Source organism: Mauremys mutica, chromosome 2, assembly GCF_020497125.1.
Source record: "Mauremys mutica isolate MM-2020 ecotype Southern chromosome 2, ASM2049712v1, whole genome shotgun sequence".
Lineage (NCBI taxonomy): Eukaryota > Metazoa > Chordata > Testudines > Geoemydidae > Mauremys > Mauremys mutica.
The window spans coordinates 285421557-285447003 of NC_059073.1; the positions used below are offsets into that span (position 1 = coordinate 285421557).

Genomic DNA, 25447 nt, shown 5'->3' on the forward strand with positions numbered 1-25447 from the left:
GCCGCTCACCCTGGTGGAGTTCCGGAGTCGACGGGAGCGTGTTCGGGGATCGATATATCGCGTCTAGACGAGACGCGATATATCAGTCCCCAATAAATCGATCGCTACCCGCCAATCCGACAGGTAGTCTGGACGTACCCTGAGAGTGAGCCTCCCAGCCCAGGTAGAAAGATGCTTGAGCTAGCATGATACGAGCACCAGCGTGAACATTGAAGCTTCAGCTGGAGCTTGGTCTCTCACGCCACTTGAGAGCCCAAGTCAAGCCTGAGCCACAGTGCCCAGTCTGCTATTTTGAGGGTACTAACTAGAGTCCTGCTAGTGCAAGTCCATCCACCCAGGTTGGCAGTCTCCCCCCTGGCTGCAGCGTAGACAGACCCAAAGTGACATGCATTAGAAACTGACCAGATTCCAAAGCGAAGCTAACTAGTCTATTTATACCAGCGGAGCTCGGAACAAAAATCAGAAAGTGAACAACTTACCGTATTTTTCCGTGTATAAGACTATATTTTTTCCTAAAATCGTTAGACTAAAAATTGAGGGTCATCTTATACACAGAAGTAAGCCCCTATCCACCCCTCCACCCCCAAACTCCCCTGCCCTCTCTCCAACACCCCCTCCCTGCCCCCTTACCACGCTTCCTGGACGTGGCTGGCGGCGCTACAGTCCGGCCGCGGCTGGAGCTGGGAGCCCGGGACATGGGGCTGGGGCAGGAGTCACGCGGCCGGAGCCCGGAGCCGGAGGATGTGGCGGGAGCCAGGCGGCCAGAGCTGGGGAGGGCCGCGGCCAGAGCCACGCAGCCGGAGCTGGAGCCGGGCTGCCGCCTTGCCTGGACCCGCGCTGCCGGAGCCCGGCCGCGTGGCAAAAGAGCAGGAGCTGGGCGGCTGGAGCCACGGGGCCAGGCAGTGTCCGGAGCCGGGCATCCCGGTAGGTGGGGTCGCGGCCGCCGCAGTGCCCGGACCCGCACTACCAGAGCTGGGGACGCGGGGCCGGGGCAGGAGTCGGGCGGCCGGGGAAGCGGGGCCGGGGCTGGAGCTGGGCGGCCAGGGACACGGGGACGGGGACCTGGAGCCGGGCGGCCGGGGAAGCGGGGCCAGGGCTGGAGCCGGGCGGCCAGGGAAGCGGGGCCGGGGACGCGGGGCCGGGTGGCCAGGGAAGCAGGGCCGGGCGGCCGGGGACGGGTGGATAGGGACGCGGGGACGGGCGGACGGGGACGGGTGGACGGGGACGCGGGGCCGGGCGGCCAGGGAAGCGGGGACGGGGACGCGGGGACGGGCGGCTGGGGAAGCAGGGCCGGGGACGTGGGGCCGGGCAGCCGGGGAAGCGGGGCCGGACCTGGGCGGCCGGGGAGGGACGCGGCAGGAGCCGGGCAGGGCCGGGCCCGGAGACCAGCCCGGGCGCCCGGCCCTCTTCGTTCCCGCTACCCCTACCTCGGCGTCCTCTTCCTGGGCCTGAGCGGCAAAGTCAGGGGGGGACACCTGCAGCGCGGCTGGAGCGGCAAAGAAAACAAAACAAAAAAAACTTGTGGCATGGCCGGACGGCAAAGCAGGAGGGGAAAAAAACAATCAAACAAAAAAACTTGCTGCGCAGCCGGAGCAGCGCGGGGGGAGGGACCTGCAGCGCGGCCGGAGGGGCAAAGCAGGGAAAGAAAACAAAACAAAAAAAACCTGGGGCATGGCCGGAGCGGCAAAGCAGGAGGGGGGGGGAAAACAAAACAAAACAAAAAACCTGAATTTTGGGTTAGAAAAGTGGGGGGTGTCTTATACATGGGGGCATCTTATACACAGAAAAATACGGTACCTACAGAGTGAAGAAGTCGTATCTATTATTATATTCCTAAAATGCTTTCAGGTTTCATAAACTAGGGGGCAAAAATGTGAATTTTTTAAGTTGACAGTATCCCATTAACGTCTCATTCTTATTGTGAATCATTTTCAGAAATCTAAAATAATCAGATCCATACCAGACTTCTGTACTCACCATTAGCACACGAAAGGATGATGATGAAGTTTAGACATGCCTGAGAATAGTGCAGAATTCACCTTTGGGGCAAAATTCTTCCCTCAGATACCCAGGCACAATGACTCTCTGACAGCAGTAGGAGCTGTAAATACGGTGTGGGGGTGAGGACAAATCTGGCTCTAAAGGCCTTGACCCTGCAACGAGATCTAGACAGAATCCTGCTCCTGAACAGAGCTCCATTGATATCCATGGGGTTCCCCATGGGCATAAAGATTCACACAGGGGGATCAGTTTGCAGGAATGGAGCCTAAAAATTTAGAGGGTTTATCAATTATTTTTCTCTCCAAGTGGTTGTCAATTTTTGGCAGACGCCTCACAAGGACAAAAGCTAAAGGTTATTTCCCCCCTGGCTAAGTGTACCCATGGCTTTCATTCATTCACTGAAACATTTCAAAGCAAAACTACTGATTGATTTATGCAAACAATTTTGCCCCGCTTAAAACTGTTTTCTGTGAATGCCCTGTAATTGCTATGCTATGGCTACAAAGGAAAACCCTGCCAAAATATTATAGCAATGCTGGTTAAGTAGTTGCCAATTATAAAACACTTATTTTACATTAATTCAAACCTAGACTGAAATTTGGCACTCAGTCTAAGAATGATTTTAAACTACCATCACTTACCAGATATTGTTCAAATTGCCATGGCTGTTTTTCAGTTCCAGGAGGGCAGATCAATTAGAAGTTTAATGGGCCATCATGTTTTCTCTTCTGATTCAAAAATTGCTTTGTTGGGTTGTTTTAAAATGAAAACTCTCCCCAAAACAATGTGTGCTCTGCAAAGGCTTTATAGGTCACAAGGACTAAGTCACCATCTTCTTTTCTTTGCCTTTATGTATATAAAATTTCTAGTACATCACATATAAGAGTTTGCTAGAAAACATAAGTATAGAGTTACGTTCCCAGGTCTACCACTGACTTGCTATGCGACCTTGGATAAATCATTTAAACCGTCCTTTTTAAGTTGTATGCCCAAATCCATATCACAAGTGGCCTCATTTCAGAAGTGCTGAGAACACACAACTCTTGTGGAAATCTGATTGCTCAGTCCTCTCTGTAAATCAAGCCACTTTTATTTAGGTGTGTAAGGTCCTGGTCTTGCAAACAATTACACATGTCCTTAATTCCCCAGATTCAAATAGTCCTTTAACTTCAGCGAGACACCTTAACTGTTTAAAGTTAAGTATATGCTTAAGGGCTTTGCTGGATTGGAGCCAAAGTTTGAAATTGTTGGTCATAACAGCTCTGTGCTACAGTTTCTCCAGCTGTAAAACAGGGATAGCGAGTCACACTTTTGTGAAACACTTTGATATCTAGGGATTTGAAAAACTAAAACGCCTGTAAGTGCCATGTATTAATTATTATTTTTGGGGCAGCAGCAGCAGCCAGTCCATAGTTACAGTTGCAGTTAGCTCTCCATTGTAAACCCAGTTCTCTGCACACACAAACCTCTGCTTCCCCCACAAGAAACACAAACACACACACACACTCACACTCAACTCCCCTCCGCCCCCGGAAAGAAACTGATCTTCCTGAAATCGTGCATTCTCCTCCTCATCCTAGGTTACATTTTAATATTATTTATTTACTTACTTCTGGGAAGTTTGGCAAAAGAAAATAAATCCAAAGATAGGGTGTTCTGAAAATTTGGCTATCACTTCCTTTTGGGAACAAACAAACACTTTTTTTCCCTTTTTTGGCTCATCATAGCTGTAAAATGGCTTAATCTAGAAACTTCACATTTGTTTTGTTCTGTTAGCCTTGCTGAACAGAAGTGCCTTTTACTCTTTTGGGGGTGGATTGGTGGGACCATTAAAAAAAAGGAAACAGTTATTAAGTGTATAAAAAGCAACATTTACAATATAAATATAGAGTGACCAGACAGCAGGTGTGAAAAATCAGGATGGGGTGGGGGGTAGGAGCCTATATAAGAAAAAGACCCCAAAATCAGGACTGTCCCTATAAAATCGGGACATCTGGTCACCCTAAACGTGCATAACTGTAAACTGACCTGACCTGGCTGGGCTAGAGTTTGGGAGGTGGGAGATGAGAGGCAGAAGTCTGGGAAGGGGTATGGAATGGAAGGCAAAGGTCAGGAGAGATGGCATGAAGCCGAAGAAGTGAGCTGTAGCTCACGAAAGCTCATGCTAAAATAAATTTGTTAGTCTTTAAGGTGCCACAAGTACTCCTGTTCTTTTTCCAGTCTTCCTGGACTCAGAAAGGAGGACATGGAGGCAGAGACTTAGATAATACGCTTGTACCTTCCCCTATTTGTGTTCCAATATCAATCAATGCTTTTCAGTGCACTTTACAAACATCAGCCATATGATTCCATTCTACACTTTTCTTCGCATATACATAGTGGGTTTTTCCTGGGAGAGGCTGAATATTTAAATGACAATAGAAGACAAAGCAAGAGGAAACAAACCTATCTTAAAGGAATGTTCAAGGCTGAACTTAGAGAGGTAGGAGCTGGAATGATCATCTCTGGGTTTTTTTTCTCACCATGGGGTCGACAATGCAGAATCATTGTGGGGTTTAGTCCCCAAATTTTGCTTTGCGGATTACAGTTCACAGTTTAATGCACTTTGAGGTTGGATAAGGAACCTGGCTTGGAAAGTTTAAGTCTGGGATGAGCTATGACAATCCAGTTCCCTCATCGCTCTGGCAAAGTAATTTGCAGTATGGGATGCTTATTATTAAGGAGGAGAGGGAATTTGTGTCAATATTGCCCAGGGGAAAACTCTGAGCAAACATTCAGAAGGAAAGGTGGCAGGGAAACTCAGTGAATGGAGCCTATTTCTGAGCAAACATTCAGAAGGATTTCATAGAATCATAGATTTACTGAATTAGCCCAATGCTATTTCTGATTCCTACTGCGAGAAAGTAACCCGGCACTCCACAACCAGGAATTAGGGAAGCAGAGGCTGAATTTCAGTTATCTGGACCAGCTATCACTGAGTTAGCCTGTTAAAGATACTGCAGTGAAATCAGCTTGTTAGGGCACTGTGACTACACGGAACAATGATGGAAGGATTATTTGAGGAGGGAGCTTTTCCATCACTTATTTCAGGATGGTTACTAGAGAAAGTTACTAGAGGACTGTCTACACCCTGAAGGAGGGCGGAGGGCCAAATCCTGAGCTCCTTGGTCAGTGGGGGAATTGAGAGGAGAGTGGCTGAGATAAAAGTGTGGCTCCGGGGAGGTGTTTGGGGGCTGAGCTGCAATCCCGGGGGGGTCTGATCACTCAGGGTTTAGGGTTTGTGGGGTGATCTGTGGGTGAGTTTCCTGCAAGGGGGGGAGGGTCTAATTGGGAGACAGCAGGTGAATTGTGATCCCAGCGGGTCCTGCTGGCTTAGTGCCACGGCGAGGGCGGCTTTGCACGGGGGAACTGTGCGCGGGATAGATCGGCTATGTAGAGCTGGAAGGGGGTAAATTGCAGTCCCGGTGGCTCCTGCTCACTCAGCGCCGCGGCTCTGGGGATGGCCCGGGGGGGGGTGAGCCCCGGGGAAGGAGGCTTTGGGGTACCGAGGCTCTGTTGCGGGGCGAGGAGGTGACTTGCGGTCCCGGCGGGTTCTGCGCCATGGATCAGAGGTGACTTTGCCGCGGGGAGGGAGAGGGGCTATGAGGGAGCTAGACGGGGGTGAAGCGCTTTGCCCGGGCTGGATGACTCGGGGGCTGCGATCCCAGGGGCGCCCCCCCCCACCGCCCCACCCGGCGGCTCCGGAGCGGGGTCCGGCGCGTGTCCCTCCCGGGGAAGCGGCTCTGCGCCCCCGCCTCCCCGGACACTTACCGGCAGGAGCAGCAGCGCGGTGGCCGCGGCTGCGGGGGCGCGGCGCTGCGGTGCCGGGCCCCCCATGGGGCGGCGGGTCCCGGGGCGGCCCCACGGCAGGCGCATCGCCCCGGAGCCCGCCCGAGTGCCCCTGCTGGTGCCCTGGCAGGCAGGGAGCGAGCGGCGGCTGCCGCGGGGGAAGCGGCTCCCCGCCTCCTGCCGCAGCGCCGGGGCCGGGACAGCCCCTCCCCGCGGGGCCACCCTCCGCCCGGGTGCGGGGAGGGAGGGAGTGTCCCGTGTCCAGCCCGGGGGGAGGGACGGGGGATCTCCCCAGGGAGGAGGGGGCTATTCTGGGGCCTGGCCTCAGAGCCCGCGCAGCGCCCCCTCCCTGCCCCCCGGGAGCCAGCCAGCCCCGCTCACAAGGGCAGCAAGGGGCCCGCGGGGGGGGGGGGGATCTTGGGACCCCTGGGGCAGGAGACACGAGCTGCTGGGCGCGGTGGGAGGGCTGGTTCCCCAGGGCCCCCTGGGTGAGTCACTCCTGTGCACAAGGGGTGGCGTGAGTCGGCCTCCCGGGAGCCACAGGCAGCAGGAAAAATGGTAGCCCAGTGGGCCACTTTACCTGTAGTATAGTCAGTGCTTTGTCGTTCTGCTGTATTGGATTTAGTAGCAATGCAAGGAACCTGCAGGCGTTCATCCTGTAAGATTTAGCTTTAGCAGATAGCCTGAGGCTTGAGGCCTGTCACTTTGGCATAGATAAACTTAAGTAACTCAGGGAACTGAAAGTAGCAGGCCAGAGGGGGACTATTGTCCAAAATACGGACATCAGCCACCCACAGAACATAGCTGACACCAGCATCTGTAGGGTTCTGGATAGAATACCGGACCACAAAGGCGCCAGGACAACAAATTGGTGTGTGTTAATAGGGTAACATCGTATATATACTAACCTATAGAAAACGGATGGTGATGAGAAAGATAATGGTTAACATTCCAGGGTGTAAGTCTGACTGTCCAAATGGACTTTCTGTATTATCTCTATCTGCCTTCTTGAGTTTAAGTGTGTGTATAACTTTGCTAAATTATTAATAAATCATGTATTTGTACAGAGTATTTGTACTCATACAGAGTTCCTATAGGGTGAGTGTTGCACCTGTGCACATTGGGGTTCCCAAATTATATGATAATTTTACAGTAATCTAACTGGGCCTGATCTTGGGACAAGAACCTGTTAATCCTCAAGTTACAATTGTATATACTCAACTTTGGGTCAGGCTACAAAATACATACATGAGAGCAGGGGTCGGCAACCTTTCAGAAGTGCTGTGCCGAGTCTTCATTTATTCACTCTAATTTAAGGTTTTGCGTGCCAGTAATACATTTTAACATTTTTAAAAGGTCTCTTTCTATAAGTCTATAATATATAACTAAACTATTGTATGTAAAGGAAATAAGGTTTTTTTAAATGTTTAAGAAGCTTCATTTAAAATTAAAATAAAATGCAGAGCCCGCGGACCGGTGGCCAGGACCTGGGCAGTGTGAGTGCCACTGTAGGTGACAAATCTGAGGAACTGTCACAGATTGAAGTGTCACTAGAGGAGGTTTTGGAATTAATTGATAAACTCAACATTAACAAGTCACCGGGACCAGATGGCATTCACCCAAGAGTTCTGAAAGAACTCAAATGTGAAGTTGCGGAACTATTAACTAAGGTTTGTAATCTGTCCTTTAAATCGGCTTTGGTACCCAATGACTGGAAGTTAGCTAATGTAACACCAATATTTAAAAAGGGCTCTAGAGGTGATCCTGGCAATTACAGACCAGTAACTCTAACGTTGGTACCGGGCAAATTAGTCGAAACAATAGTTAAAAATAAAATTGTCAGACACATAGAAAAACACAAACTGTTGAGCAATAGTCAACATGGTTTCTGTAAAGGGAAATCGTGTCTTACTAATCTATTAGAGTTCTTTGAAGGGGTCAACAAACATGTGGACAAGGGGGATCCAGTGGACATAGTGTACTTAGATTTCCAGAAAGCCTTTGACAAGGTCCCTCACCAAAGGCTCTTACGTAAATTAAGCTATCATGGGATAAAAGGGAAGGTCCTTTCATGGATCGAGAACTGGTTAAAAGACAGGGAACAAAGGGTAGGAATAAATGGTAAATTCTCAGAATGGAGAGGGGTAACTAGTGGTGTTCCCCAAGGGTCAGTCCTAGGACCAATCCTATTCAATTTATTCATAAGTGATCTGGAGAAAGGGATAAACAGTGAGGTGGCAAAGTTTGCAGATGATACTAAACTGCTCAAGATAGTTAAGACCAAAGCAGTTTGTGAAGAACTTCAAAAAGATCTCACAAAACTAAGTGACTGGGCAACAAAATGGCAAATGAAATTTAATGTGGATAAATGTAAAGTAATGCACATTGGAAAAAATAACCCCAACTATACATACAATATGATGGGGGCTAATTTAGCTACAACGAGTAAGGAAAAAGATCTTGGAGTCATCGTGGATAGTTCTCTGAAGATGTCCATGCAGTGTGCAGAGGCGGTCAAAAAAGCAAACAGGATGTTAGGAATCATTAAAAAGGGGATAGAGAATAAGACTGAGAATATATTATTGCCCTTATATAAATCCATGGTACGTCCACATCTCGAATACTGTGTACAGATGTGGTCTCCTCACCTCAAAAAAGATATTCTAGCACTAGAAAAGGTTCAGAAAAGGGCAACTAAAATGATTAGGGGGCTAGAGAGGGTCCCATACGAGGAAAGATTAAAGAGGCTAGGACTCTTCAGCTTGGAAAAGAGGAGACTAAGGGGGGATATGATAGAGGTATATAAAATCATGAGTGATGTTGAGAAAGTGGATAAGGAAAAGTTATTTACTTATTCCCATAATACAAGAACTAGGGGTCACCAAATGAAATTAATAGGCAGCAGGTTTAAAACAAATAAAAGGAAGTTCTTCACGCAGCGCAGTCAACTTGTGGAACTCCTTACCTGAGGAGGTTGTGAAGGCTAGGACTATAACAATGTTTAAAAGGGAACTGGATAAATTCATGGTGGCTCAGTCCATAAATGGCTATTAGCCAGGATGGGTAAGGAATGGTGTCCCTAGCCTCTGTTTGGCAGAGGGTGGAGATGGATGGCAGGAGAGAGATTACACTGACAATCAGCTTGCGTGCTACCTTTGGCACCCGTGCCATAGGTCACCTACCCCTGCATGAGAGTAACAATCCTCCTCAGCTGGCATGCTCCCCCCCACACACACACCTGGTGTCCTTCTTCCGCTGGTGGAAGAAATGGTTGTCCTCAGACTTCAAGGCACACCCAAAGGAGGCAGTAGCAGCATTTCCATTGGAGTGAAGGAATCCCACTGGATTCAAATTGCCCAGCGTGAATCATTTGAGTGTGTACCCCTCCCTTTGGGTTTTGGGTAAAGGCTGCACCTCATCTTTCGCCGATGGGGAGGTATTCTACACTCTGGACAGAGCAGTGCAGTGCAGTACTCAACCAGGTCATGTATCCAGCTTAGATAACCCAATGAAGCTCTTTCAAACTCTAGCCTCTTCCTAACACCTTTTAGGACTCTAGCGGGAAACATTTTCACAAGGCAACTCTGCTTCCTCACTCTGCTCTCCCTTTATTTATTCAGCTGTTATTTCTATTTCAATTTGCCTGCTTGGCCCCGGAGGAGAAGTCTATGTTCAAGGAGTCCTGTTGGGTTAAACTCAATATTTGTTTTGGTTACAAAAAAATTGTGCATTCCCTATTATTAGAAAAGTTTTCATGAAAATGGAAATAAATCAGTTAATAAATAAAGGGGAACCAAGTGTTTTATTGGGATGTAAAGATTCACTGGCCGGGCGGGAGACCCAAACACAGCAGTGCTGCAACTTTCCGCTCAGGGGTGTGAAAAAACAACCTCTGAGTGCAGCAAGTTTCAGCGCCGTAAAGCACCAGTGTGGCCCATGCACCAGCGCTGATAGCTATTCCCCTCGTGGAGGTGGGTTTTTTAGAGCGCTCCCAGTGCTCTGCCGTGACTACACAAGCCATGTTAAAGCACTGCCACAGCAGCGCTTTAACATTGCCAGTGTAGACTAGCCCTTAGGGGTTGATTTAATCACAGGCCGTAAATTCCTATATGGCAAACAAATATTTGACAATGGGCTCTTCAGTCTAGCAACGGTCTAACACAATCCAATGCCTGGAAGTTGGAACTAGACAAATTCAGCTGGAAAATAAGGTGGACATTTTTAACAGTGGGGGTAATTAATCATGGGCACAATTTACCAAGGGCTGCAGTGGATTCTCCATCACTGGCTATTTTTAAAGCCAGATTGGATGTTTTTTAAAAGATCATAGAATCATAGAAGATTAGGGTTGGTGGCAACCTCGGGAGATCTAGTCCAACCCCTTGCTCAAAGCTGGAACAACACCAACTAAATCATCCCAGCCAGGGCTTTGTCAAGCCAGGCCTTAAAAACCTCTAAGGATGGAGATTCCACCACCTCCCTAGGTAACCTATTCCAGTGTTTCACCACCCTCCTAGTGAAATAGTGTTTCCTAATATCCAACCTAGACCTCCCCCACTGCAACTTGAGACCATTGTTCCTTGTTCTGTCATCTGCCACCACTGAGAACAGCCGAGCTCCATCCTCTTTGGAACCCCCCTTCAGGTAGTTGAAGGCTGCTACCAAATCCCCCCTCACTCTTCTCTTCTGCAGACTAAACAAGCCCCATTCCCTCAGCCTCTCCTTGTAAGATATGCACTAGTTCCAAAACAAATTGTTTGGGGGAGTTCTCTAGCCTGTGTTATGCAGGAGGTCAGACTAGCTGATCACGGTGGTCCCTTCTGCCCTTGGAATCTATGTCTCTGAGCACCCTCCCGAGAGACAGATGAGGGAGCAGAAGGAAACGAGACAATACCTATCAGCGTGATGGGAAGCGGTCTCCGTGTGGGATCAGCGTGGGATATACTGTGTGGCTCCAACTGCATGAGCGTGGCCATAGGGAGCTTAGGTATTGTAACAATGACAGGTAAAATACTTGCAGACAGAAGGGTGGTTATTTTAAGGCCCCAATCCTGAAACGATTTATTCTTTGGCTTCACTTGCAGTAGTTCCATTGATTCAGTGTCCAAACTGAGTGAAGTGCATGCTTGGATTGTAAACTTCTTGGTGCATGACCTGGTTTTTTTTGTTTTGTGTTTGCACAGCTCCTAGCACAGTGGGGTGGGTCCTGGGCTATGCCTGGCACTCAGAGGAACTAGCACAGTACAGATAAATAATATAAATAAACACAGAGCACAAACAGGGGAAAGCAAGTTAGATTGTTTAAAATTATTTGGGTTTTATTAAGCTGATGTGTTAATAACAAAATTATTTTTAGAGATGATTGGTAACCCAACAGTAGCTGAATCAAGTAGTTATGGTTTCAGAATTAACACTAGAACTAGAATTTAAGAACTAGGGGGTCACTAAAAGAAATGAATATGCAGCAGGTTTAAAACAAACAAAGGAAAGTATTTCTTCACACAATGCACGGTCAACCTGTGGAACTCTTTGCCAGAGGATGTTGTGAAGGTCAAGACTATAACAGGGTTTAAATAAGAAGTAGATAAATTCATGGTGGATAGGTCCATCAGTGGCTATTAGCCAGGATGGGCAGGGATGGTGTCCCTAGCCTCTGTTTGCCAGAAGCTGGGAATGGGCGACAGGGGATGGATCACTTGATGATTACCGGTTCTGTTCATTCCCTCTGGGGCACCTGGCATTGGCCACTGTCAGAAGACAGGATACTGGGTAGGATACTTTGGTCTGACCCAGTATGGCCATTCTGATATTCTTATGTAAGAACTCTCCTGCACTGCCTGAAATGTTACACAAAGGAAACTGCATTTTCCGTCCTCACTTTCACCTCCTCTGTTTCAACCCTGTTGCAAAGGCACCTACCTGCCCAGGCAAAGAGGCTTACACTAGGTCTGAAAATGGCAGTTCCGCGAAGGAGAGGTGCACACATCTGCTGTGCAGAGAGCTCAATGGAAAAGGCACACAATGACATTTGAAACCAAGAACATAATAATAAGGCCGGTATGGAAAGCTAGCTTGAGGGCTCCTATTAATAATGAATGTAACGATTTCCAGAAATAATGGAGGGTCATGTTCAGTAACTTGTGCCTCTTTGGATATCTTCCCTGCTCTGACAATAGACAGGCACCATGGGTTTTTTTCCCCACCCCCATCAATAAGCCAGCACTTGCAATTACACTTCAACAGTGACTTTAAGTGGAAAAGAGGAGAAAAATGATTACCCTTAAAGAAACATGCGAAGCTTGAAATGATTCCTAACTGGGAAGATTGTTAGGCTGTGGAATTTAAAAGACTAGCAGAAGCATCATCACTATGTATTAAAATAGGCTCCATTCACTGAGTTTCCCTGCCACCCTTCCCTTGTGGACATTAAGTATCAGAGGGGTAGCCGTGTTAGTCTGGATCTGTAAAAAGCAACAAAGAGTCCTGTGGCACGTTATAGACTAACAGACGGATTGGAGCATAAGCCTTCGTGGGTGAATACTCACTTTGTCAGATGCATGTAGTGGAAATTTCCAGAGGCAGGTATAAATATACAGGCAAGAATCAGTCTAGAGATAACGAGGTTAGTTCAGTCAGGGAGGATGAGGTCTTCTTCTAGCAGTTGAGGTGTGAACACCAAGGGAGGAAAAACTTTTGTAGTTGGCTAGCCATTCACACTCTTTGTTTAATCCTGAGCTGATGGTGTCAAATTTGCAGATGAACTGAAGCTCAGCAGTATCTCTTTGAAGTCTGGTCCTGAAGTTTTTTTGCTGCAGGATGGCCACCTTAAGATCTGCTATTGTGTGTCCAGAGAGATTGAAGTGTTCTCCTACAGGTTTTTGTATATTGCCATTCGTAATCTGATTTGTGTCCATTCATCCTTTTACGTAGGGACTGTCCAGTTTGGCCAATGTACATAGCAGAGGCGCATTGTTGGCACATGATGGCATGTATAACATTGGTGGACGTGCAGGTGAATAAACCGGTGATGTTGTAGCTCATCTGGTTAGGTACTGTGATTGTGTTGCTAGTGTAGATATGTGGGCAGAGTTGGCATTGAGGTTTGTTGCATGGATTGGTTCCTGAGTTAGAGTTACTATGGTGCGGTGTGCGGTTGCTGGTGAGAATATGCTTAAGGTTGGTGGGTTGTCTGTGGGCGAGGACTGGCCTGCCTCCCAAGGCCTGTGAAAGCGAGGGATCGTTGTCCAGGATGGGGTGTAGATCACTGATGATGCGTTGGAGAGGGTTAAGCTGAGGTCTGTAGGTGATGGCCAGTGGAGTTCTGTTGGTTTCTTTCTTGGGCTTGTCTTGCAGCAGGAGGCTTCTGGGTACACTTCTGGCTCTGTTGATTTGTTTCCTTATTTCCTCGTGCAGGTATCATAGTTTTGAGAATGCTTGATGGAGATCTTGTAGGTGTTAGAGCAAACACGGTTGTACCTCAGCGCTTGGCTGTAGACGATGGATGGTGTGGTGTGTCCGGGATGGAAGCTGGAGGCATGAAGGTAGGCATAGGGGTCAGTGGGTTTTCAGTATAGGGTAGTGTTAACATGACCATCACTTATTTGTACTGTGGTGTCTAGGAAGTGGACCTCCTGTGTAGATTGGTCCAGGCTGAGGTTGACGGTGGGGTGGAAGCTGTTGAAATCGTGGTGGAATTCTTCCAGAGTCTCCTTCCCATGGGTCCAGATGATGAAGATGTCATCAATGTAGCGTAGATAGAGAAGGGGTGTGAGCAGACGGGAGCTTAGGAAGCATTGTTCCAGGTCAGCCATAAAAATGTTGGCATATTGTGGGGCCATGCGGGTGCCCATAGCGGTGCCACTGTTCTGGAGGTATATATTGTCACCAAATTTGAAATAACTGTGTGTGAGGATAAAGTCACAGAGCTCAGCAACCAGTTGTGCTGTGGCATCATCAGGGATACTGTTCCTGACAGCTTGTATTCCATCTGTGTGGGGGATGTTTGTGTAGCGAGCCTCCACATCCATGGTGGCTAGGATGGTTTTTTCTTGAAGATCACCAATGCATTGTAGTTTTCTCAGGAAATCAGTGGTGTCATGGAGATAGCTGGGAGTGCTGGTGGCGTAGGGTCTGAGTAGAGAGTCCACATATCCAGATAATCCTTCAGTGAGAGTGCCAATGCCCGAGATGATGGGGCATCCAGGATTTCCAGGTCTGTGGATCTTGGGTAGTAGATAGAATAACCCCAGTCAGGGCTCTAAGGGTATGTTGATTTGTTCCGGTGTTAGTGTAGGGAGTGTCCTGAGTAGATGGTGAAGTTTCTTAGTGTATTCCTCAGTGGGATCTGAGGAGAGTGGCCTGTAGAATTTGGTATTGGAGAGTTGATTGGCAGCCTCCTTTTGGTATTGAGACCTGTTCATGATGACAACAGCACCTCCTTTATCAGCCTCTTTGATTATAATGTCAGGGTTGTTTCTGAGGCTGTGGATGGCATTGCGTTCTGCACGACTTAGGTCATGAGGTAAGGGATGTTTTTTTCCACAATTTCTGCCTGTCAGCGGAAGTATTCTATGTAGAGGTCCAGACTGTCATTTCGGCCCTCAGAATGAGTCCATGTGGAGTTCTGCTTGTGATTGAACTAACCTTGTTATCTCTAGACTGATTCTTGCCTGCATATTTATACCTGCCTCTGGAAATTTCCGCTACATGCATCTGACGAAGTGAGTATTCACCCACGAAAGCTTATACTCCAATACGTCTGTTAGTCTATAAGGTGCCACCAGACTCCTTGTCGCTTGTGGACATTGTCATCTTATAGAATAGACCAGAGGTTCTGCCTCGGAACTAGGCAATGCTCTGAGATCCACACAGATCTCTCTGCCTATGGCTTTGCATTGGGTCTGTGCCCAAAACTGGGCTCCTCTCCTGGCTTTCTGGCAGTGCAACTTCAGAGCCATGCCAGCCAGGGACAAGAAGGGTTCCACAGTGCCTCAGTGGAAAGTCTAGTTAATATTGTTTCGGATGAGGTTAAGCTGGACTGGTCCCATGAATGGTGACATAAGTACTGATTCAGGAAAGCACTTGTAGCACATGCTTCAGTCCATCGCTGCTCAGGAAAGCACGTAAGCATGAGCATACCTTTAAGCACATGCTTAAGTCCTATTTACTTCAGTGGGACTTATGCACGTGTTTAACATTAAATGTGCTTAAAGTCTTTTCCTAGGGATGCTTTCCTGAACGAGGTGTGGCAGGATGGGAGGAAGGAGATGTCTGTTGCTTTGGAAGATCTATGCTTTGTGCCGCCTAATGACATGGTGGTTCTAAGTGTAAATCAAGGGCTCCGGAGGGGCACCTTTAAGTGTGGAGTTTGTTTTAGGCTGAAATCTACAGATATATGGGAATTCCTCTTATGTCATTCTAACAAACTATGCATTTGGTTTGTAACTGGAATTTAAGCCACCTCGATATCTCATCAGTGGAGCTGGAATTTCGATGAACCATCAACAGTTTTTGTCTGAAGGAAGAAATAGGATCCTGGACTGGATCCTGCTCAGTCAGTGTCATTTTTCCCTTGACTCAGTAGGATCAGAGTTGGGCCCTTTAATTAGTTGACCGGAATATCTGATTTAGCCTCCCTCTTCCTCTCCCTAATAAGTGTATTACACTTCTATTGTGTTTCTGATGCTACATTAGCCTCAGTTTCAGCACAGCAACACCGAAAAGACTCTGATAATAATGGGTTAGATGCGTATTGTAAAGACCAAGTTCTACGTCTTCTGCACCCTGCTTTAAATTCCATTTGATTATTCTCAGGCTTGGGATTGGTCCTTTCCCATGCCACCATTTTTGCAGGTTGCGGTTTCTAAGGCCGCTTCCCAAGTTCCATGCCCATTCTCCAATCACACACATAATCTGTTCAAATAATATTCATTTTCCAAGGGTGCTACTGTGGAACTAGAGGGCTTTAAAAAGCCTGAGGGCCGAAATGTCAGTAAATATGCTTCTAAGGAAATAAATGCCTTAAAGGTCAATTGCAAAGCTTAAAAAAAGATAGGGCCAAATTGTAGTGTTTCCTGCACCGTATGCTTAAGGAGTAGAGAAGGTGTGAAGAGCATAGCCTGCAGCCCTCCATAGCCTAGACTCTGCCATCCCCCTACAATATTTTGCCAAGCAATTCACCCAACCCATCTCTTCCTCCTTTCCTGTTTGATTTCTCTTTGCTTCACAGGCTTCATGTTTTGAAGGATACTTGTTTGGCTCAAATAACTGCTTGAACTGGTGGGGTTATTTTTTCTTCCCTGATTCCTCTTTTGTTTGAAGGTATATGTGGCTATTTTGTGCTTAAATAGCTTCCATGCTGAGTCAGAGGATTTTGATTTTCTCTCTTTTGACTTTCAGGCCTTTTTGGACAAGCTTCATCTTTTTTTTTTTTTTTAATCCTGCTTTCTAAAGCGTTGTGTCACAAGGCTAATTTTTGGTTGGATCCCTTCCTAGAGGATACAGAACAGAATTATATTATGGTCTCAGTTACTCGGTGACTCAACTACAGTTACTTCTTGATCCAAGAATATTGATCTGTTACCTTAGACTTTCCCCATGTGTGCTCTAGCTCAGTGGGTCTCAACCTTTCCCAACTACTGTACCCCTTTCAGGAGTCTGATTTATCTCACGTACCCCAAGTTTCACCTCACTTAAAAACGACTTGCTTACAAAATCAGACATAAAAATACAGAAGTGTCACAGCCCACTAGTACTGAGAAATTGGTTACTTTTCATTTTGTCTGTATGAGATTTTAGTTTGCACGGACTTCAGTAGGCGTTTTAAGTAGCTTGTTGTAAAACTAGGCAAATATCTAGATGAGTTGATGTAGCCCCTGGAAGACTACTGGGTACCCCCAGGGGTACACATATGCCAGGTTGAGAACCACTGCTCCAGCTGTTCTAAGAAGCACTTGTTCAAGATGTAGAAAAATGGACTCTCTAAACCTTCTGCCAATGTGACATCCATTACGTTTATTAGTTTTAGTTGCCTCTTTGATCTGACATTACAATTACAAATTTATATTTTTAAAACAAAATATTTGAATATTTCATCTCTCATTTAAGATTTGCCTTCAGCTCTTCATGCACTCATATACCAGTGCAAACACATGAAATAACCCTCCTGTTTTCACATAGTTGTAGGATGCTTACGACGTTAGCAAAGGAACCACAGACATTTGACTCTGTACTTGGCAGGTAAGTGCAGGAGGAACAGCTTTACAAATATTTATATAATGCCAATGCTCCTGGGTGGTTTCTGTCAGCAGAGGGGAATCAAATCTAATACCTCTGGATCTTAAGACATGAGCCTTTACTGCCTGAGATAAAGGACTCAGCTCTTTCAACCATGGCTGTAGCAGGCTAATCAATCTCTAGTTGGCCTACCCACCACTAGAGGGGGACAGAGTCCCCTGTCAACTAGGCATGGCTTACATTCTCCTGCTGGCCAGGGTAAGTGCCTCCCAAGCTTCAGAGACATCCCACTTTGGGCCACCACTTATAATGCTGATGGCAGTGATTAGATTGTCAGCAGCAGGTATCAAACCTGGGACACCCTGAATCAATGCATGTGTCTCTACTGCCTGAGCTAAAAGACATCTCTTTTTACCAAGGCTCAAGCTCTAGTGGAGGTATCCACCACTAGAGGGGGACAGAGTGCCTAGCCAAATAGTCATCGCTTACATTTAGTTTTACAGTGTCACCCGTGGCTCTGATGTTCCAGTTTTGCACTGTGTAAATAAGTCAGTGCAGTTGCACCAGCAAAACACAAAGGTGACACATTGGTGAAACAGACCTGTAAAATGTAAAGAAATGAATCCTGCACTTCCGTACTCTGACAAAATGCTGCTACAAGCACCATCTCTTTCTCCTCAACTAGAGCCAGTGGGAAAACAGATTTTCTGACCTGTGGAAAATTTCAAGGTTTCAGGAAAAAATAATCATCCCAAATCATGACCAACCCCCACAATTTCAATTTTTTTTTGCAAAATGCAATCCCCTCAAAAATGTTGTTTCAAGTCTGTCAAAGGTTATGTCTCAAGGTCGGCCCCTTGGGGTGAAGGTGGGCAGCACCTCACTTACCTCATACACCATTCTGCGGGTGACAGCAGACCTCTGGTCTGGGCCTGGAGTAAGGGGTGTAACCCTCCAACTGTATCTTTAAGTCAATTCGCCCCCTTCTGGGGGGATGTGAAACAGTCCAAACAAAAATGGATATCGTTCCAAGGCCTACAGCGGGCCAGGCCTCCTCCCTCATGCAAAGATGGGGAAGCAGTCTTTCAGGCTCCCCAGGAAGTCTCAGCTCTTACCTCGTAGGTGCTGGAACTAGGAGTGCGGGGGGTGCTGCAGCACTTCCTGACTTGAAGTAGTTTCCATTATAGACAGGGTTTACAGTTTGGTTCAGTGGCTCTCAACACTCCCACTATAAAAACTGTTCCACACTCCTGTCTTACCTTCCTGTGCAGCTAAAGGCCAAGAGAAACAAACCAGCCCATCTTCCTTTCTTAGAGGGTACAAAAGCCTCAAGCTGTTTCTCAGCAAATAACCCAGTGGCCTGGTCTGGGAGCTCTGGCTTGGCTTGTTTCAGAGTGCACTCCCACTGACTGAGTTCCTCCCTTTCCGGGGCCCACCCTCAGGCCTGACAAGCCACACAGGTGTGGACGGGTTGGGGCTGATAGTGACCCCAGGAGTTCTTTAAGCTCTGCCCTACCACAGGGTCACTGGAAATGTTTCATTTAGGTTTCGACCCTTTTATTTTTTCTTATTTTACTATCAAGTAAATGTCAACATGAAAAGTCATTTGAAAATTACGCACCGTAACTTTTCTCAATTTAAAAAAAAAAATATTGTCAAAATCCGGACAGCTTTGCAGAACATTTTGGTTTCATCCAAATGGTATTTTCTGATGGAAAACTGTTTTGTCCCAACACCCCTGTCCCGTCCCTACAGATGGGCAAGCCTCGTCTCCTATTAATAACTGCATTATATATTTTGTTTGCACTGGCTACATTTTTTCCAATTTGGGTACCTAAAGCTGGCATCTAAATCCATACCAAGCACCTGCATACATGTCCTTACTTTCAGACATCTTCCAATGACTTCAGTCAGTGAGCTTTGCACCCAGGCAAAAAGTGTAGCATTGGATACATTTGTGAGATACAGTTTGCCTTGGATCAGACATAAGGCTATGGAAAGCTATCTGTGCTGTCTGATATCATGAGTGCATAGCTGGGATCTGAAGGGTCCTTATTAGTATATAGTAACTTGCGAAAATGTTACGGTATTGCCAAGAAACGGACACATCTTTTGTTAGGAAAGCAAGACTAGCAGCATTTTTTTTTCCTTCCCTTCTCCTGCTAGACCCTCGGTCAACTTTGTGTTGCCAGCTGCCAGGATCAACACTACCATAGTTACACCAGCTGGCAAGTGATAGCTTCCTTAATATTTCAGGACCTGTGTCCAGGAGAGGACACACATCTCAGAATCTGGCAAGGTTTGTTTGCTTAAGATCTATGTTAAATATGAAGCTAGTGCCTGAGAAAGTTGCTGGATTGGTGCTCAGCAAACTGAAATCCCCTCTCCACAGAGGAGGCACAGCGATGCAACCGCATTGCCAGTCTCATCTCCCACTGTCCCAAATTGTCCGATGATGTAAATTAGTGTAAGCATTGTGCTGATTTACACCAGCTGATGATCTGGCCCAAAGTGCCTAAAGCCCCACTTGGAAGGATCATCTTAAGGAATGAGAGTGTGTAAACGTGCGGGACTCACCCCTGTGGCGCCTCCTGCTGGTGACTTCCGGAATTAGCTCGTTCCAGCTCCAGAGCGCCCTCTGCAAGCCGGTGATCCGCCTGTCCTCTGGCCACCGTGTCCCTCCTGGACCCAGTGCTCCTTTAACTGGGTGCTGCCCCCTGGCAGTACCCCCACAGTTCTGGGTCTCCCCCTCCCCAGGAAACCCCCACCCACTATCCCCAGTTTGCCTCAGTCTTGGCTACTGCCCAGTCTCCATCTAGCCCCCGTTCACTGGGGCAGACTGCAGTATCAGCCACTCATCACAGGCAAAGGGGTTTGGACCTGCTGCCTCTGGCTACCCCTCTGTAGCCCCAGTACCTGTCTGGCCTTACACTAGGCCGCAGCCTGGGGGTTTTACCAGGCGGAGCCCTACAGCTCCCTTGCCCTATTCCCCGGCCCTGCTTCCCACAGGTACTCTCTCAGCTTCCAGCAGCCAGGCCCTTCTCTCTCTGAACGCAGAGAGAGACTGCTCAGCTCCTGGCTCCCAGCCCTTTTATATAGGCCAGCTGTGGCTTGACTGGGGTGTGGCCCAGCTGCGGCCGCTTCCCCAATCAGCCCAGCTTTTACCACTGCAGCCCTCCCAGGCAGGAGCAGGGGACCACCCCACTACAGAGTGCTTTTCCTTTCCCATGGCCATTTTGTTCTTGCCCACTCTGCTGAGCTTTCTAACATGAGTGCCAATTAATGCTGCTTCTCCTGGTGGTTTTCACACGTGAACATCTGTCCTCCAGGAACTGAGCCAAGGCCACCAATGTGACTTTTATTTTCTATAAGAGCTGGCACTGGTTAGAAAGCAGCAAGCACTTTCAGTCGCTCCACTTGCCGACCGTTCCTTTGTAGATGCTGCGGCTATCAATTACAGTACAATGTTTTCAAACGTGGTGCCTTTCAATGTGAAATTTTCCAGTGTATCGCTGTGTGCAGTCCAGTCCCTCTCTAATTCCAATACATGGTGGCAGCCCTATCTCATTTCACGCAGGAATCAGCATTCGCAATCCTGTAGTCTTGCCGTACAATGCACACAATCCCTGTTGATTTCAATGGACGTTCCTTGCATCGGATCTGAACGGCTCTAGCAAGCCCTCTCTCCCTTCAAAGGTCACTGTCAAAGATGATTTATTTTAGAAAGAACAAATGTTCTGACCCGTGCTCCCTTAGACTATTAAACCTGAGTGAAATTTAAACATCCACTGAACTTTTCATTGTTTATTTTATTTATTTAGATTTAAAACAATCAAAAGATGTATATCTATGGCTCTAGACACCCCTAACACATCACTGAAAATACAGTACAATCTCAGCAGCATTAAAGTAATCATTTCAACAGGAATCCAGCCAGCCAGAAACCCCTTTCTATGCCTTCATTGTTGGGGGAAGCATATTTATGCTGATTGTTTCCAGTTTGCTTTTTTCTATCCACCTATCCTGCCAAACTTCCATTTCTGTCATGTCTATCTATCACCCGCTTCTGTGGTACCTGGATGCTGAGCTATTGTCTCAGCTTGGACTAGCCAGTTTCTCTTTTCTTAAATGTCAGTTTTTAGTCAATTATATATGTCAGCACACAGAGGCAAGGGAGCAAACCATGGGGAGCAGATGCAGCCCAGCCCAACCACATAGTCCCCCAGTGCTCTGAGTTGTGCAGCCCTGATGCTGTGGAGTTACCACAGAGGAGTGTGAGGAAACAGAGAGCGTGGCACCGAGCTGTTCTTTTCCCTCTTCTGCTCCTTTTCTGACTCTGCTGTCCCTTTTATAAAATAACCCTTATTCCCCCATGGGTTAAGTTTTGAATCCAAAACTTTCCGCATCACAATGCAGACCTTGCCCACTAGAGCGAAAGGAGGAACTCCATTGGTTGGTAGCAGTAGAAGGCTGTTACAGTGGACCCACCCCTGGGACAGAGGACACAGTGCATACTCTGCTGTTGTGGTTGCTTCCCTTCTGTCTCACCATGCAAGGAGCCTAGGGCTCAACAGTAACAGGGTCAGAAACATAATTCTATTTACCAGACTGTATTGAAATGAATTAGTACCAAGCCATAGAGCTCTCCCCTCAGATACCTTCCTCCACCTGCCTTTCTTTGAAGAACAGCCTGACTAATGAACTAAACTTTGAAATCTTGGCCTTACTGGAGTCAGTGAGGGATTTGCCATTGACATCAATGGAGCCAGGATTTCCCCCTAGGGCTTCAGCATCCCGTAAAATAGTTATGAAGATGAAGGATCAGCTCTGGTAGTGACATGCACCTTCCTGGACCCATAGTTCTTCACAATGCTTTCCTCCTGAGCGGAGTGTGAGGCGGAAGGTTCTCATTACAGACAGGCTGGGACATTAGAGAATGTAGTGAAATCTGTTACTGCTAATTAGAAAAAGTGGTGTAAGACTGGGTGTTGGTAGGTAGAGCGGGGGAGCTCATGCCTGTTTATCAGATCATCGGCATTTAGCAATTTCCCGTCTGCACTGACAGATCAAGTCCCCTGGGTATTGGCTTAAAGAAAATTGCCGTTTGCCAACAAGGACACTATCTACATAGTGGGGTTGTGCTGAAGGCATCTGAACTTCAAATGTCTTAGTATGACTCATTCATGTCACGGGTTTGCCGTTTTATTATATAACAAAAAGCAAGGGTAGAACAAAACAAAGGTTAAAAACAACTAACAAAAATAGAAAAGAAAAAGACAGGGAAGAAATGGAATGAAGGGATGCACAGAAGATTTGGTCTGGATTTGATTAATTCGAATGGATGGAAACAGAGATATTGGTCTTTTCCAGCCACTGGAATTAATCAAATCCAGACCAAATCTTTTTACATTTGTGTGAGGTCTGTCTTCTTCAAAATGTTACCTGCTCTTTAGTTGCCAGATCAGCCAAGTTGCGACACCAAGTTTCTCTCCTTAGAGACAGTCTGCTCATCCATTGAACAAATATGAGTTGTTTGACTACAAGCTGTGCTATAGAGAACCAAGTTGTCCATGAGCTGGAGAGTTTCCAAGATGATGGAATCTATCCCAAAACACAGTTCTGAGAAATAATTTTTAAGGAGGTATCCAGTATCATATTAATCCTCCTACCTAATTCTAGCCAAAGAGTTTCTATAGAAAACATGCACCGGATTCTGCTCTCAGTGAAACTGGTGACAAATCAATGACAGACTGGAAAGCAATTGTTGGAACCATGGACATCTTCCTTGAAAACCAAGGCCTGGGTTGTGACTGATCACACTTCAAAGCTAGTAAAAGGGTTTCTCTCCCTTTGGACCCAGACAAGAAAGGAGAGGCCATTTGCCTTTAAATCTTTTTGAACTACTGGCTAAGGGATGTAAGTTTCCAAACAAAATTGATATTTCCCAAAGTGCCTACAACTAAGATGCTGTTCAATGTCCTGGATGAGTGGATGACCAAATCACAGTTCTTATCTTTCTTGGAATGCCATCTGAACAAGTTAGGGACAGAGGCAGAATACAGGAGCCTGCATTCCTCTAAGAGATGAAGAAATTGACAAGTTATCACACTTAAACAGTGGGAAGCAAAAATGAATATAAGCATGAGTGACATATCTTGGCCTGACATTACTTTTGAGATTGACACCACCTCCTCCCATCCACTGTGGAAAGATCTGCAGTGGAGTCCACCCATGACAAAGAAAATGGATCGATATAGTTTGGTAAGCATGGGGGGTGGGGATTACCTATTACTGTCATATTTAATTGTCATGCCGCCTTCTGCTAGGGGCAGTTGTTTTGCAATGGAGGAGGGTGGCTTGGTAGGAAGCAAGAATAGGGCCAAACTCATTGCCAGTGCTGGGTGGATCCCTTCAAGGTTAACTAATCTATTGGGTTCCTGCAGGACTCTGGTGCCACCCAGGTGAAATAAGGTGTGTCCTGATTTTAACCTGCCTCAAACCCTGCCAACAAATATTGATACACAGAGACGTTCGGAACCTGGCTTTCTGCATAACATGTTGAGTGGCGGATCCTCCATGTGGAGCCACGATGGAGTGGGCCGTTTCTAGCGCTATTGGGTTCAGGAGTGAAACAGCAGGGAAGCTGAGCCACCGCGCCCAGGGCTGGTGAACAAACCACAAGAGATGGGCCTCTTACGGTAACTTTATTGCCTCCCGAGTTACAGCCATGCCAAAGAATAATGCCAAGGCTCTACCCTTTCCTAGCATTTGAGGGATTCAAGGCGCTTCACAGATACACCAGGACAGGGCTTCCGACATAGGTGCTGGAACTAGAGGTGCGGGGGGAGCTGCTGCACCCCCTGGCTTGAAATGGTTTCCATTCTATACAAGGAAACATGCTCACCGCTTTTTAAAAACAGTTTTACTTCTAATCTGTTGACCAAGCCCCTACTTGCATTCCCAGTTACTTCTCTGATTACTGGTTTCAGAACAAGAAGGCAAGAATCAAGCAAGGCACAGTTGTCTAATGAGGGTCTGTGAATCAGGACTCCTGAGTTCTATCTGGCTCTGCGGCTGTCTTGCTGTGCAGCTTTGGACAGGTTTACTTCTCTCCCTTTTGGTTTTCCAAGCTGTAAAATGTACAGCACCTAGCACACTGTGGGCACGACCACCATGTAAGTAATACCCAAGCTGATTAGTAGGTTTCATGAATAGTAGACTAAAGGTGACCATGTTAATTCTTCATTAACTAGTGAATAGGTTAAGGGTTTAGAAAGTAGAAAGTAACTGGATTTAATACGACCAACTAATGCCAGCTTAATGAGATTTTAAAAAGATCTTGCAAACAGTTTAAAATTTTTAGGCATCTGGTTTGTTTGGAATCGAGGCATGCAAAGAATGTTATTAATAGGCCCTGCATTCAGCTCTTTAAATTAGATTCATGCAGTGGCAGGTAATGGTATTTTCAGGGAGCAGAAACCTGCAGATCTTTCAGTCTCAAAGATGATATTAATCAGCTTTCCAAAAGCCAACAGGGGAATTGGAGGAATAGATACAGAGAGATGAGCATAATCATATTTTTGATCTCACTTACATTGGTTTTACAGTTATCCCTGCTGTAAACACACATACATATACACACACACACACATACACACACACACACTTTTTTCCAGAATAGGACATTAAAGTTGCATTCACGCCACTTATTCAAGTGCCTAAATATGGACATAGAAGCCTAACTGTAGGCATCCATTTGTTAAAATCCTGGTCACAATATTCACGTACAGTGGACACTACTGAAATCTGGACATTTAGCTCACAATTCTGATTGCAGTAAAACTGGTGTAAACTAGGAGTATCATCAATTAAGCCACAGTGGAGTTAGTGTAATAGTAGTGTGAGTAAGATCGGAATCTGGCTGTAAGTGTCTTCATTTATACCCCAAATGCCATGGTATATTTATTTTCCATTGGAAGTCTAGGGACTATGTTAGTGAATGTAAATATAACAGAGCAGTATATGCCCAGATTTTAATTATGTTCACAACATGTATGTGAAACACCTTGGCCAAGTGTAGCTCTGTCCCTCCCTGGTGGATGGAACATATATAGCAGTTTGGGAGTCTACCACTTCCAGCTATTGGGCTTCATAGTCTAGAGTAGAGGCTCATGCTTTCAAATCACAGATTTTGAGGTTCAGTCCCTGCAGATGAACCAGCCAGGTTTGTCTTTAAAAGTGGTGGTGTATGCAAGCAGAGGTCTCACTGGAGGTGAAAAGAAGTGTATATAACATAATGAAACATATCATAAATGTGAGCAGAGTCAGAACGGGCTCTACCCTAACATCTGGTGGTGAGCTGTGGAAAAAGACTTCAGGGGCT

General features: G+C 46.6%; 1 protein-coding gene across 1 annotated transcript in view; it reads right to left on the reverse strand.

The window, feature by feature from the left end:
- The window catches only part of CRHR2 (corticotropin releasing hormone receptor 2), a 266132-nt gene extending 260129 nt beyond the window's left edge, over nt 1-6003 (reverse strand). Inside the window, exon 1 of the mRNA XM_045006108.1 lies at nt 5812-6003. Within this exon, the coding sequence (XP_044862043.1) occupies nt 5812-5916 (105 nt within the window). The 5' untranslated portion in view covers nt 5917-6003. The remainder of the gene's footprint in view (nt 1-5811) is intronic.
- Nucleotides 6004-25447: the final 19444 nt, after the last annotated feature.